We start from the raw sequence: 13,639 nt of genomic DNA on the forward strand, positions 1-13,639 counted from the left end.
CTTGTTTCTAAAAATATTTTGATAAGTGCATTTCAATTGGTTTCCTTTGTAGTTTTATGTGTTTTATACATTTAAAAACATTATTATGAAGAGATCCTTAGACTTCACCACACTGTCCACAGGGAGCATGACACAAAAAAGGATAATCTCAGGTAATGTCTCAGATAATGTCTCAGATAATCTCCCTTTTGCACTAGATATTTTATTCTTTATGAGTATCCCATCTTTCTTGGACCTAGCTTGAAGATCTTTAGGCCATAAGAGCTTAAATGTCCCTTTTCTGAACTCTAGAATCCCTAAATCTATATACTCACCCCCCAGCTATTGTACTTTCTTCTTCTTCTTCTTCTTTTTCTTCTTCTTCTTCTTCTTCTTCTTCTTCGTATTTAAACAGACATGTAATGAATTTTTTTAAAAAAATTGTACATCATAGATATTTAACATTGATTATATTGGCCATTTCCATTGGTTGGTTGGTGGTTCTTCCACTAAAGGTTCCCATGGTTTCCATGTCAACATTTTTCTTGCCAGTGACAATTCATTTTCAGCCTGAAGAATCACCTCTTCTAGTTGGCCAGCCTGAAGCTTATCCTCTAGTTTCTGAAGATCTGTTTCCTTTCACCAAATTCAGTCTTTCATTTGTAATTTGTTCTGTGTACTTTATATATGCTGCATTTGAGGGTATGAACTCAAGAGCATCAAGAATCTTTGTATATACTAATTTTAGCCGCTCCTGGGGGGGGGGGTGTCTCGCAGATGGCCAGTCCCATGAGGCCAGTGGTCTCCTTCAGCAGCCCGGCCATGATGGCAAACCTCTATTGTACTTTCTTCTTGTCCACATGGCCCAATCTTCTAGAAAGAATTGTACACTGCTAGTTCTGTTTTTTTTTTGCTCTCCATTTTCTCCTCCTTAGCATTTTACAATCCAATTTCTAACCTCACAGTTCCACAAAAATCATGCTTTCCAAGGTCATTGAGAACTTCCTAATCTCTAAGTCCAGTGACACTTTGGTAGATCTGAGTTCTGTTTTCAACTTCTCTGTGATACCATCTTTTTTTTTTTTAAGTGCTCTGTTCCTTCAACTGCATTATACTGGTTTGAGGTTCTCCTGCCTCTCTACCTTCTCTATCTCTTTTGATGGCTCTTATACCTCTTTTTTGCCTCCTAAATGTAGACTTTCCCCTTAGAATGCTGCTCATTTGCTTTCTTCAGAGAAACTTCCCAATTCTACATGAATGTGATTCTATCTCATGCTCCCACCCTACCCATCCCAAGATGTTGGCTTTCCTCTTTTCCTTCCCATCTCCATTACCTATAGGTTACTTGTGGTTGACTTTTAGATCTGGTTCTGTTTCAATGCTGATTCATTCAGTCAGGGAACAAATTATGTTTTTTAAACCATTTATCTAAAACAATTTTCTCCAGAGAATTGTCCCCACCCACATTTCTTCATACTTCTCACTCCTCAGCAATCACCCTCACCCTTTCTGCTCTTCTCTTTCCTTCAAGAACAGAGGTATAGGTCAAAATATTCAGATCTAGAATACTGAGGAAAATCAGAAAGATAGACACAGGATGAACAGAGACAGGAGATCTGTATTGGTGGAAAGAGATCATGTGTTATTCATATGTGCATACCTCCATTCCCCAATTTGAACATAATTACACACTCAGTTTGCTGAATGAATGAATGAATGAGTTAATGAAGTTTTTTTCTTTCAGGAAGCTTTCTCAAATTAACCCAATTCAATATTCTAATTATCCTCCAGCATTGATATACAGCAATAATTAGTAAGTAGAGAGACTGTTTAATCACAGTGGATAGTGAGCTAGCCTAGGAGGGCTAGGAGATTAAAGTTCAAATCCTCATACATTAATGGTTAGGTGATCCTGGATAAATTCCTTAGCTTTTAAGTGAATCAGACAATGCTTTATTTTACTGAATAAGGGGCAGGGAAGGTTCTGATCAGCATTAAAAAGAAGATATTTCTTACTGAGAACCTCCTATTTTCATGAAATCACAAGGTCAGTTTGAAAACATATACATAAGTGTATTCAGAATTATATAGAAATTTGCATAAAATCTTAGAGCTAGAATAGACATTGGGAGAGGAGTGGATCCAAACCTCTTCCACTTAGAGAAGAAAAAAATGGAGAAAAATAAAATGTACAACATCCATGTGTGTTTGTCTTTGCTTTCCTTACTTCCTAAGATATTCAAGGTACAGAATGGGTTGGTTGATTGATTGAAGGGAAGAAGTCCAGGATGCTCCTGTCAGCTCAGTCCCTTTTCAGAGCCCCCATCCCAGGGTAGCTGGTACTATCAAAATCCTAAGTAGCTTGTCCCCACCTTCTGACCCACCCCACAACCAAATAGAAAGTAAATGCATCAAGCAGTGACAATGGCCATGTCAAGGACTATGATTAGCCACAAAGAAGAATTTCCTGGTCACCATAAGGGGAGGCACAATAAGCTAAGGAGTAGAGAAGGACCAACTTTAGGACCTTGGTAAACTTTAATCCCTTCTAGAATGGGGAAAAAACTAAACATCTACCTCACTGACCCATAAGTCTCCTTTCTCTAGGTCTCTCTATCAGTCTCATCTCTGGGGAAGATGGTAGAGTAGAAAGAATGTGGCATATAGAGTAAATGGACCTAGCTTGATCCTAATCTCTGCTGCTTAGTGTCTGTGTGTGTGTTTTTTGGCAAGGCACTTGACTCTTGTACCTCTGACAGGAAACTGGATTAGATAAAATAGAACGTTGACTGGAGTCAAAGGATCTGAGTTCAAATGTTACTTCTGATTCGCACTAATTGTATAACTTTGGATCAGTCATGGAACTTTCCTAGCTCTCTATTTCCCTTAGGGGCAGAATGAGTCGAGACTAGATGGCTTCTAGGTGCTGCTAGATGGCGTGCGGGGCCGGGGGGGGGGGGGGGGGATAGTGTGCCAAATTGGAGTCAGGAAGACCTGAGTTTGAATTTGACCCTGGCTAAGTCTCTTCACTCTTTTTGCTTCAATTTCTTTATCTCTAAAATGATCTGGGGAAGGAAATAGCAAATCATTCTCCAGCATCTCTGCCAAGAAAACCCCAAATAGGGTCATAAAGAGTAGGATATAAATGAGCAACAACAACAACAAGGTACCATTAGTTTTAGATTTATAATCCCATTATCTGTTGATCTCCAAGGTTGACTCTTTTTATTCTTTTTTTTTTAAGTTTTATTGATGCCTTTATTTTTACATCATGGTCATTTCTGGAAATATCTCTCTTCTGCCTTGAAACTGAACTCTCATTGCAAAGAAAAACAGTTAAGCCAAAGCAAAAGGTTAACCCTTTCCACTCTAAACTTTTTCCTGTGAGAGGGAAAGGGAATGGATGATGGACTGAGAAAGATCTAGGTTTCAAAGGCTTCATTAACTTAAGAGTCACAGAGAATATTTTGAAAGAAGCAAAGGGAGAATTGATACAACCAAAGGAATGAGGAGGAAACAAGGGACTTCCTAGGTCATTTCACCTGATTGTCAAAAAGAGTTCTTAGGATTTGTGAGGCCAGTCAACTCCTTTCACATGCTTGCCTGAACATTCATTTAAAATATTTTTATTGATTTAAAATTTTTTTTACTATATACAGAGCATTATGCTGGATACTGTGAGTGGTAGAAAAGCAGCTAAGACATTGTTTAAATTCATGGAGATTTCAGTAAGGTAGGATGAGAAGACGCAAATAGAAGATTGTGCATCTACAGCATGCTAAAAATGGTCCAAGGACCCAAATAAACTACAGGCATACCAAGAGACAGATGAGAAACCTAAAAACCTCATAGCACACTCTCTGCAGAGCTGACTTCAAATGCCGTCATCAGCTTTGCTGCCTCCCTCTGTCCTCCTTTCCCTGGATGGGGCTGGGATGCCTTTAAAATCTGCAGACTGGTCACCAGATTGGAGTGAGGGGAGATAAAACTCTATCCCTCTGCTCCTGAAAAAGTTCAGTTCTATTCTCAGAATTCACTGGGGTAGAGAATCCAGAGGAGCCCTCTCTCTCAGTGCTCCTAAGTTTTAGGTTCATCAGAATAGGGATCAGGGCAACTAGCTAGGGTCAGAGTGGATAGCGCATTGGAACTGGAGGTAGGAAGGTTCAATTTCCTGAGATCAAATCTGCCTTCAGATACTTACTAGCTGTGTGACCCTGAGCAAGTCATTAACCTTACTTGTCTCAGTTCCTCCTCTGTAAAATGAGCTGGAAAAGGAAATGGCAAACTACTCCACTATCTTTGTCAAGAAAACCTGAAATGGGGGTCATGAAGAGTAGAACAAAATTGAAATGACCCAACAGCAGCAACAGACATGTGAAACATACCTTACAGAGTCCAGAAACTCTGAATCCACAATAATGAGTCAGCTAATAAACATCTTTGGTCTTCCACTGCATCCAGGGCCATCTCCAGTTGTCCTGATTCCTATCTGACCACTGGACACAGATGGCTCTGGAGGAGAAAGTGAGGCTGGTGACTTAGCACAGCACCTCCTCTATCAAATCCAATTCACTTGCATATCATAACATTGCTTCCTTGATGTCACCACCTTCTTCTAGAACAAGGACAAACAACATCATCATTTATTAAGTCCTATTATATGCCAAACTCTGGGATAAGCATTGAGGTTACAAAAAGAGGCAAAAGACAGTACCTTCTTCAATGAGCTGACAATATAATGGGGAGACAACAAAGCAAACAAATATATTATATTCAGGATAAAAAATAATTAAGAAGGAAGGCATTAGACGTAAGAGAGGTTGAGAGTGATGGAGCCAAGATGGCAGCATAAGGGCAGGAATTCCCAGAAACTCTTCCCCCAAAAGCTCCAAAAGTCATAAAATTATGACTTTAAATAAAATTTAGAGAGGTAGAACCCACAGAAAGACTGGGTGAAACAATTTCCCATTCCAAGCCAACTTGGTAGATTGGCGGGAAAAGTCTGTTCCACTGGGATAAGGATCAGAAAAAGCCACAGCTCAGGCTTGGCCACAACTACACCTTGCCAGAGCAAACCAGTTCCAGCCTTCCAGGAACAGCCTGTGGGACACCTGGGTCTCTGGGGGACTCCTGGGTCTGTGGCAGTGGGAGCATTTTCCAGACCTCATGGACTAGGGAGTGGCAGGGATGGCTTGGAGGGTAGGTGAAGAGAGAACTCAGGTCAGTGGCCTCAGGGTAGCCACTGGAACCTATGGAGCTACCCAGCAGCTGCTTCCAGAGCACCCACAGAGAGTAAGGGGTGGGGAGAGACTGCAGAGGTCTCTCTACTCTCTCTGGGGCACGACTCTGCCACTTTGTACACACTCAGATCCAGGTCACAGTCTGGGCTCCCTTACTACAGTAGTGGAGCAGGGAACCTTCTACAGCTCCAGGGCGGAGGAGGAGTGCTTGTGGTCATCCACAGATCAGAGCACAGGCCAGAAGAGTGGTCAGAGCCTCTCATAAGACTTTGAAGGAATTAAAGTGGGGGGGGTGTCTCACCCCCCCCAAGCTTTGGAAATACAGTAAATCAGTCATAGGCTGAGGAAATGAGCAAGCAACAGAAAAAGAAGAATCTGACCATAGAAAATTACTTTGGTCCCATGGAGGATCAAAATACACACTCAGAAGATGACAAAGTCAAAGCTTCTGTATCTGAAGCCTCCAAGAAAAATAGGAATTGGTCTCAGGCTATGGAAGAACTCAAAAAAGACTTTGAAAAGCAAGTAAGGGAGGTAAAGGAAACATTGGGAAGAGAAATGAGAGTGATACCAGAAAATCATGAAAACCAAAAAAGCAAAAAAATATTGAAGAAAATAACATTTTGGGGTGGCTAGGTGGTACAGTGGATAGAGCATTGGCCCTGTAGTCAGGAGTACCTGGGTTCAAATCTGGCCTCAGACACTTAATAATTACCTAGCTGTGTGGCCCTGGCCAAGCCACTTAACCCCATTTGCCTTGCAAAAAACAAACAAAAAACAAACAAACAGAAAATAACTTTTTTAAAAACCATAAAATCACATTTAAAAAACCCAAAAAGCAGTCCAAAAGGCAAATGGGGAAAGAATACCTTAAAAAGTAGAAATGGCCAATTGGAATAAAAAGGATAAAAAAGTTCTCTGAAGAAAATAACTCCTTCAAATATAAAATGGAGCTAGAGGAAACTGATGACTTTGTGAGAAATCAAGAAACAATAAAACAACCCAAAGAATGAATAGCTAGAAGAAAATGTGAAATATTTCATTGGAAAAACAACTTACCTGGAAAACAGATCCAGAAGAGATAATTTAAAAATTGTTGGGCTAGGGCAGCTGGATGGAGCTATGGATTGAGAACTGACCCTGAAGTCAGGAGGACCTGAATTCAAATCTGGCCTCAGACCCTCAATAATTATTTAGCTGTGTGACCTTGGGCAAGTCACTTAATCCCATTGCTTTGTGAAAAACAAACAAACCAAACAAACAAACAACAAACAAACAAATAAGTTTTTAAAGAATTATTGGGCTACCAGGAAAAGAGCCTAGACTTGATTTTTCAAGAAATAATCTAGCAAAATTTCCCTGAGATCCTTGAAGTAAAGGGTAAAATAGAAATTGAGGGAATCCACAAATCACCTTCTTAAAGAGATCCCCTCCAAAACTTCTAGGAATAATATAGTCAAATTCCAAATGCTTCAAGTCAAAGAGAAAATATTACAAGTAACCAGAGAGGAAACAATTCAAATATCATGAATCCACAGTCAGTATTACATAGGATTTGGCAGTGCTATTATATTAAAGGCTCATAGGCCTTGGAATATGATATTCTGGCAGGCAAAGGAGCTTGGTTTACAACTGTGAATCAACTACCCAGCAAAACTGAACATCCTCGTTCAGGGGAAAAGATGGACTTTCAACGAAACAGGGAACTTTCAAACTTTCCTGTTGAAATGACCAGAACTGAATAGAAAGTTTGATCTCCAAGTACAGGACTCAGTGAAACACAGAGATGACGAATGGGAAGGACTAATTATGAGGGATTTAATGATGTTGAACTGTGTGTATTCCTACATGGGACGAAGATACTGACAACTCATATGAACCTTCTCATTTATAAGAGTAGTTAGAAGGAGCATATATGGACAAGGTACAGGAGGGAGTCGAATATAATGATATAATAAAGTATAAAGATGGAGTTAATGGGTGATAAAGGAAAATACTGGGAAAAAGGGAAAGGAGAAGTAAAATGGGCTAAGATAATTCTCAAAGAGTCAAGAAAAAGCTTTTGCAATGGAGTAGAAGGGGGATAAATGAGGAGGAATGAGTGATCCTTCATTCTCATTAGAAAGGGCTTAGATAGGAAATAACATTCACACTCATTAGAGTATAGAAATCTATCTTACCCTAGCAGAAAAATGAGAGGAAAGAGATGGGAGAAATGGGAAAGGGGGAGGGGAGGGAGGAGTAGGTGCTAGAAGAGAGGTAAGATCATGGGAGAGAGCACTCAGTTACAACACACTTTTGAACAGGGACAGGGTAAAAGGAGAGAGAGAGAGAGAGAGAGAGAGAACAGAATAAATGGAAGTAGGGCAGAATAGAATGGAGGGTAATACAGTTAACAATAGCAACTGTGTGAAAAAATATTGAAGCAACTTCTCTGATGAACTTATGATAAAGAAGGCAACTCATACCAAAGACAGAGTTGATGGTATCTGAACACAGACTGAAGTACACTTTTTTCCCCTCTCACTTCATTTCTCTTAAGGTTTCTTTTTTTTGGGGGGGGGGAGGGACTTAAGTTTACTTTCACAATAAGATTATTATAATAATGTGAAAATAATTTTAAAAAAAGAAGATTAAGGTAAGGGAAAGAAATTCCTAGGGAAGAAAAAGGGAAGAAGGAAGAACTTACTATTTCTTATAATCAGGGGGAATAAGAAGATTAGACAAATTTGAAGTAGACTGCCATCATTTTTTATCTGAAATAAATGGAAAGTAAATTTTTAAAAAAATAAATGTTAACTGACCATCTAACATGGTTAGTAAATAGCAGAAGTGGTATTCGAACTCAGCTTTGTCCATATTCAATGCTTAAAATCTCACTGCATTCTAATATTCTGCTCTGGGATTTATTCATGACCATTTCCTGCCTTGGCACGATTTGTTCACCCTGAGAATGCTTCCTCCCTTTTCTTTGGAGTTTCTCTCCTATCAATAGATCAATCCTCCAAGGCATAGGTGGCTGCCCCTGCCTCCCTGAAGGTTTCTCTGATTTCCTCTGTGTGTGTAATTTTGCCCTGCCGACCCCCATCTGGTATTATAGCTCTATCCGTCTACGCTCTCCAAGGATGGGGCTCATCTCTTACCAGTCTGTCCTCCTCATATCATGGTACATCCTGTGGCTCTTTCCATAGTAGGTAGTTAACAGACTTTCTCTGTTTTGTAATAGAAGTGACCTTTTCTCATGGTCACTGCCTATGGATCTCCTCATATGGCAGTGTGACCCTAGCCCAATCTAGAAAAAATTCACCCATCTTTCTGGGCCTAGCTCAGATATTCCTTCCTCCCTCAGCTTAGACTGGCAAAGTCCAGCAGCCCAGAGCTGAACCATCTGCCTGAGATCCTTCTACAGGGCCGGTATGGAGCTACAGAATGCAGATAGCTCTGCCTGCTGGGAAATGGGGAGACGGGAGACTTAAAATCTTTTGCCTGATCTTCCAGCCCTTACTCTGATCTGAGAGGTCACAAGAGATCATGAGCAGGCAGAGCAAGAAGCTATGCTGTTATTTATTCTTTGATTCATAACCCACTGCAGCTAGAAAATGGGAGGACAGTATTGGAACTCATTCAGAGGGGGAAGCTGATTTCTCAAATTAAAATAAAATAAAAAACTTCCTTTGTATCCAAAAAAAAGAGAGTTTGAGAAATGATTCCTATAGAAGAGATTCTGGTTGAGTTGCAAAGAAAGCCAGGGAAAGCAGTGGGCAGAGATGAGCAGGGAGAATGTTGCAGGCAACAGCTAGAGGCAATGTCTAGAGGGGAGGAGATGGGTATCTTTTTGTGGAGCAACAAGGAAAACAATGTCACTGGGTCAAAGAGGATATGTTGGAGAGTAAGGAATGAGAAACCTGGAAAGGTAGAAGGGGGCTAGGTTAGGAAGGGAGCCACTAGAGTTTTGTCTGTGTGTGTGTGTGTGTGTGTGTGTGTGTGTGTGTGTGTGTGAGTGAGAGAGAGAGAGAGAGAGAGAGAGAGAGAGAGAGAGAGAGAGAGAGAGAGAGAGAGAGAGAGAGACAGAGGTGGTCAGCACTCTGCTTTAATAAAACCACTTTAAATGGCTGAATGGAGAATAGATTGGAATGAGGAGAGACTTGGGGCAAGTAGACCCACTAGCAGCTATTATGATAATCTAGGTGTGAGGTGATGAGAACTTGAAATTGAGGCAGTGTCAGAAGAGAGAAGACATTTTGCAAATGTGCATTCAACAGACCTTGGCAACAGCTTGGCTATGAGGGGTTGAGAGATAGTGAGGAGTCCAGGATGACTTCTAGGTTGTTAGCCCTGGGAGGATAGTATTGCTCTCTATGGTAATAATAATAAGAGGAGGGGCATAGTGGGGTTTAGGTGGGGAAGATCATGAACTTGGTTTTGGACATGTTGAGTTTAAGATGATGTTGCACCTGGGGGAAGACAAAAAAAAATCCCAAAATGGAACTTTAATGAGAGAATGAATGGGCATTTCTCTTCATTATGAAATTAAATAGGAGGGTGAGGAGAGAAAAAAGAAAAAAAGAGGTGAAGGAGATTGGAGAATGAAGAGAGGAGGAGGTGAGGAAAGGAGGATAGAGGTAGTGGAAAAAAGATGCTTAGCAGAGGTCCCCATAGGTGGGAACAGTGATGAAAATGAAAGACTTAACCATAAGAAGAGGTTGGAAAAGAAGTTGAGTTCTAATGAGTCTGTCTTCTGGGGGCCAAGGAGAACTAAGAAATCGTTACACCTGGGGCAAATTTTTAGACCTTCTAGCTTTGTTTATACTTTTTTTGAATTCTTTATATTTACTGTATATACACAGATGGCTCCTGAGTTCCCTTGCAATTCTTCCATCCTTGACCCTTGAAAACAAGGATTTTTTTTTTGTTTGGGGGTTTTTTGGTCATTTTATTTTTGGTCCTTTGTAACCCCAATATCTAGGACAGTATCTGACACTTAGTTACTACTTAATAAATATTTGTTGAATTGAATCAGTCTTTGAGTGAGTCCTCTTACAGACCTCCTATCCACTCCCCTACTGTGCTCTTCCTTCCACACGTGAAATTCAGATCTAAGTGTGTCCTGTTGCCTGGGAAGTGTCTTAGTTTTAGAGGAGTCCAGAGACTCTTCACACAGACTGTTCACCAAATGGAATCTTTCCAATTCTCTTTCTCAGCAGGTCCCACCCAGTCTGACTTAATGTGATTGGGGATGGTGGTGAGGGGATAGGCAGGAGTTTCAGTCTGTTTTAATCTAAAGTGGGCAACCTGAAAATCACCTGCATGTATCATGAGAATTGAAATTGTATGTTTTTTCAGGTAGTAGGTTTGGGTGGAGAGGAGATGCATATTTAAGGAAACTACAGCTCATTATTTCTGGGAAAGTTCTGCCTTTTTGGGTGGGGCTAGGGAAATGTAATAGAGAAATGCTTCAAGAGTTTCATCCAGATCCATGGTTTTAGGTGATTAGGGTCATATAAGCATTCTAGGGCCTCAGTGGGCCAGAATGCTAAACTATCCCTTCCTCCTAATTTATTTGGACCTTTGCATGATGTTTTACTAAAAAAACCATAAAAATGCAGACTTAATGTCTTGGGGGGTTATTGATGACACCATTTCTTGGCAGGCAAGAGGAGGATGCAGATTTATACTGTACATTTACATTTGGGAAGAATCTTAGTAGTCTCCTAAAGCAACTCCCTCAATTTTACAGATTACGAAACTGAGACCCCAGAAAATTTTCTTTGAGTTACTAAAAGTCACAAAGGTAGCATGTTGGCAAAATTGGCATTTGGACCTAAGAGTCCAATTCCAGTACTCTTCTCTCTGCATCCAAGCACTTAGATAGACTCTCAGAGGAGATGGAGAATGCACAGAAAGATGAAAGTGTCCAAGATAGGACAAGCCTTTTTGGGAGGTGGGAGAATAAACAAAATGAACTTTAGATGGTTGTCATAATCCCTACTCTTCCTTGTCTGCCTTGTTTAGTATTGTGTGATTCTCGTGCCACTGGGAATAGTGAGATAGCAAAATTTACACCTGGGGTCTTGGAAGGACTCTCAGATACCATGGAGTCCAAGTTGGACTGGAGCAGAATTCCCTTCTATGAACATCCATGACTAGTGGATGTCCAGCTTCTGCTTGAAGACTTAAAGTGAGGGCAGAGGACCATTCAATTTTTGGATTGTTAGAAAGTTTTTCCTATTTCAAACCCCAAACTACCTTTCTATAACTTCTCCCAAATTTGCTCCTATTTTGGTCGTTTGGGATCAGTAGAAAAAGTCTAGTCTCTCTCCCAAGTGGGATTAAAATACTTGGGGGAAAATGATCAAATCTCCTAACTTTTGCCGGAGGTCACAGTCATAAAGTGGCCTAGTGAGCATTTGAAACCACAGATTTTGATTCTAGGAACTTCAGTGTTCTTTTCACTAGACCAATGATGCAGAAAGTAATTGGGCAAAGAATAGAACTGGAGAAGTCATATAGTATTTGAAGCTTACTGTAAAAAAGCCCCATAAGGACAGGGACATTTGTCTGATCTAAACTCGGTATTGTCAAAGTTAGTAGGTTTCACAATTTTTATTTCTGGTCAAAGTCCCTGATTTCTCACTCTTAATTAAGGATTACAAGTCTGGAATGCTATCTCTTTATTTGTTAGTTATCCTGACAATCCCAGGAATTCAGATGATTAGAAATTAGGAAACTTGCCTAGTTATCTCTACAATAGTCACATAGGTTCCTAATATGGTGAAACTTTAACCAGGAAGGAGATAACTAGTTTTTTTTCTCATTTAGATCCTTGTCTGAAACATATGTGACAAGATAACAATGTATATGGATGGCATTTTTCAACCTGATTGGCTGACCACCAAAAAGTTTGTAGTCCTTGTGTGTCATGGTATAAATACTTCCTTCTCCCTTTTCTCTGGGGAGAACATTCTATAAATGGCTACAATCTATAGATTTCTTGGTAAATCTCAGAGAATAAACTTCATCTATAACCTCACTTTTTGTTGTTTTTATTTTAGATCTAAATTAGGTAAGGTTTAACAGTAGGCAAGCAATGAATATTTGTTGAATTAAACTGGAGCTATCATTCAGATAGGGGGTAGGGTTTGTGTGTTTATTCTTTTCTTTTCTTTTTTTTTTTTTTGGCAAGTGGGCTGAAGACAAAGGTCTCAGGAGATGGTGGGAGGGGTTGAATGGGAAATGATCCTCAGAGTGAGTGGAGGGGGGGAAGAGAAAAGTCACAAAGTTATCTCCATTGCCTACCCTTGATAGTGCAAGATGTTTCCATCAGCCTCTGATCATCTTTTGATCTTTCCCCTCCTTTCATAGGAGGGCCCTACACTGGTGGGTCATGGCTCAGGGGGCACATTCTAGTAAGATCCCCCGATCTTTTTCTTGCATCCTCAGCCCTCTCCTCCCTTAAATCCCCCCAAAGGGATTTCTGTGTGGGTGGAGGTGAGGGTTTGTACTCCCCCAGGCCCAGACTAAGCTTGGATCCGGATGACCCGGAGGGAGGTAGGGAAATCTCTTCAGAAAGCTGGTGGGGACACTCAGCCTAAAAGCTGAAAGGAGAGACCTGGAACCTTTGGGAGTGGAAGTAGTTCAGCAGTGAAAGCCAAGTATGACCCTGTGGGTTTGGGGGTATCCAGGGAGAACACTCTATTGAGTACGTGGCCGGATTCTTCCAAGGTGCTAAAGTGCTGGAGGAGAGGTTGACATTGGAAATATATTAGTGTGGTGTCCCGTTGCCAGATGGTAGATATGGAATGGATACCTATATGACTGATGGCAATCGGCAGGCGATGGAGGGGGCGATCGGAGATGGGGGGAGGATAGAGCAGGACCCCCGCAAGTCTGCTTTGGGCCAACAGAGTCTTGGCGGGGCGGGGGAGAGCGGGGACTGAGGAGGAGTGGGGTTTTCCGAATTGAGGTTGGATGGTTGAATCGACAACCCGTAGTCCTGTCGCTTTTCTCACCCATATTCATTTCCTTTGTTCAGAAACCGGGAGGAGGGAGAGCGGGAGGGGATGGGGAGGTGGTAAAGGCTGGGGCGGGGGGAGGAAGAGGGAAGAGAACCAGAGTCAGGAGGGAGGATCCACCGGTGTGCAGGTTGGAACTGTCACTTTGTCCCCTCCCTCTGGGCGGGCTCCGAGGTGTGTGGGAGCTGTGCCAGAGACCCAAACCAGGGCACCCCAGGGTACTCGCAGGCTTGGACTGTACACTCCGGGGGGGGTGGTGGTGCCACTCCCATATGAATCAGGTAGCAGAGGATTCTGACCTGGGTGCTGCACCGAGGCTCGGCAGCCCAGGTGGTGCCTGCTGGGGTCACCTTGGGCAAGTCTGGGGCTTGGCTTTTGCTCCGGTCCCTAAGTCGTTGTCTTGGACGT

General features: G+C 41.5%; 1 protein-coding gene across 1 annotated transcript; it reads right to left on the minus strand.

The window, feature by feature from the left end:
• Positions 1-434: 434 nt before the first annotated feature.
• On the minus strand, positions 435-803 carry LOC141511124 (NADH dehydrogenase [ubiquinone] 1 alpha subcomplex subunit 5-like). Its single transcript, XM_074220411.1, has 2 exons — positions 743-803; positions 435-620 (listed from the first exon to the last, which is right to left on the minus strand). The coding sequence occupies exons 1-2, from the start codon at positions 801-803 to the stop codon at positions 448-450; spliced, it is 234 nt and encodes a 77-aa protein (XP_074076512.1). The 3' UTR covers positions 435-447.
• Between the last annotated feature and the right edge of the window lie 12,836 nt (positions 804-13,639).

The sequence above is a fragment of the Macrotis lagotis genome, chromosome 2 (genome assembly GCF_037893015.1).
Source record: "Macrotis lagotis isolate mMagLag1 chromosome 2, bilby.v1.9.chrom.fasta, whole genome shotgun sequence".
Lineage (NCBI taxonomy): Eukaryota > Metazoa > Chordata > Mammalia > Peramelemorphia > Peramelidae > Macrotis > Macrotis lagotis.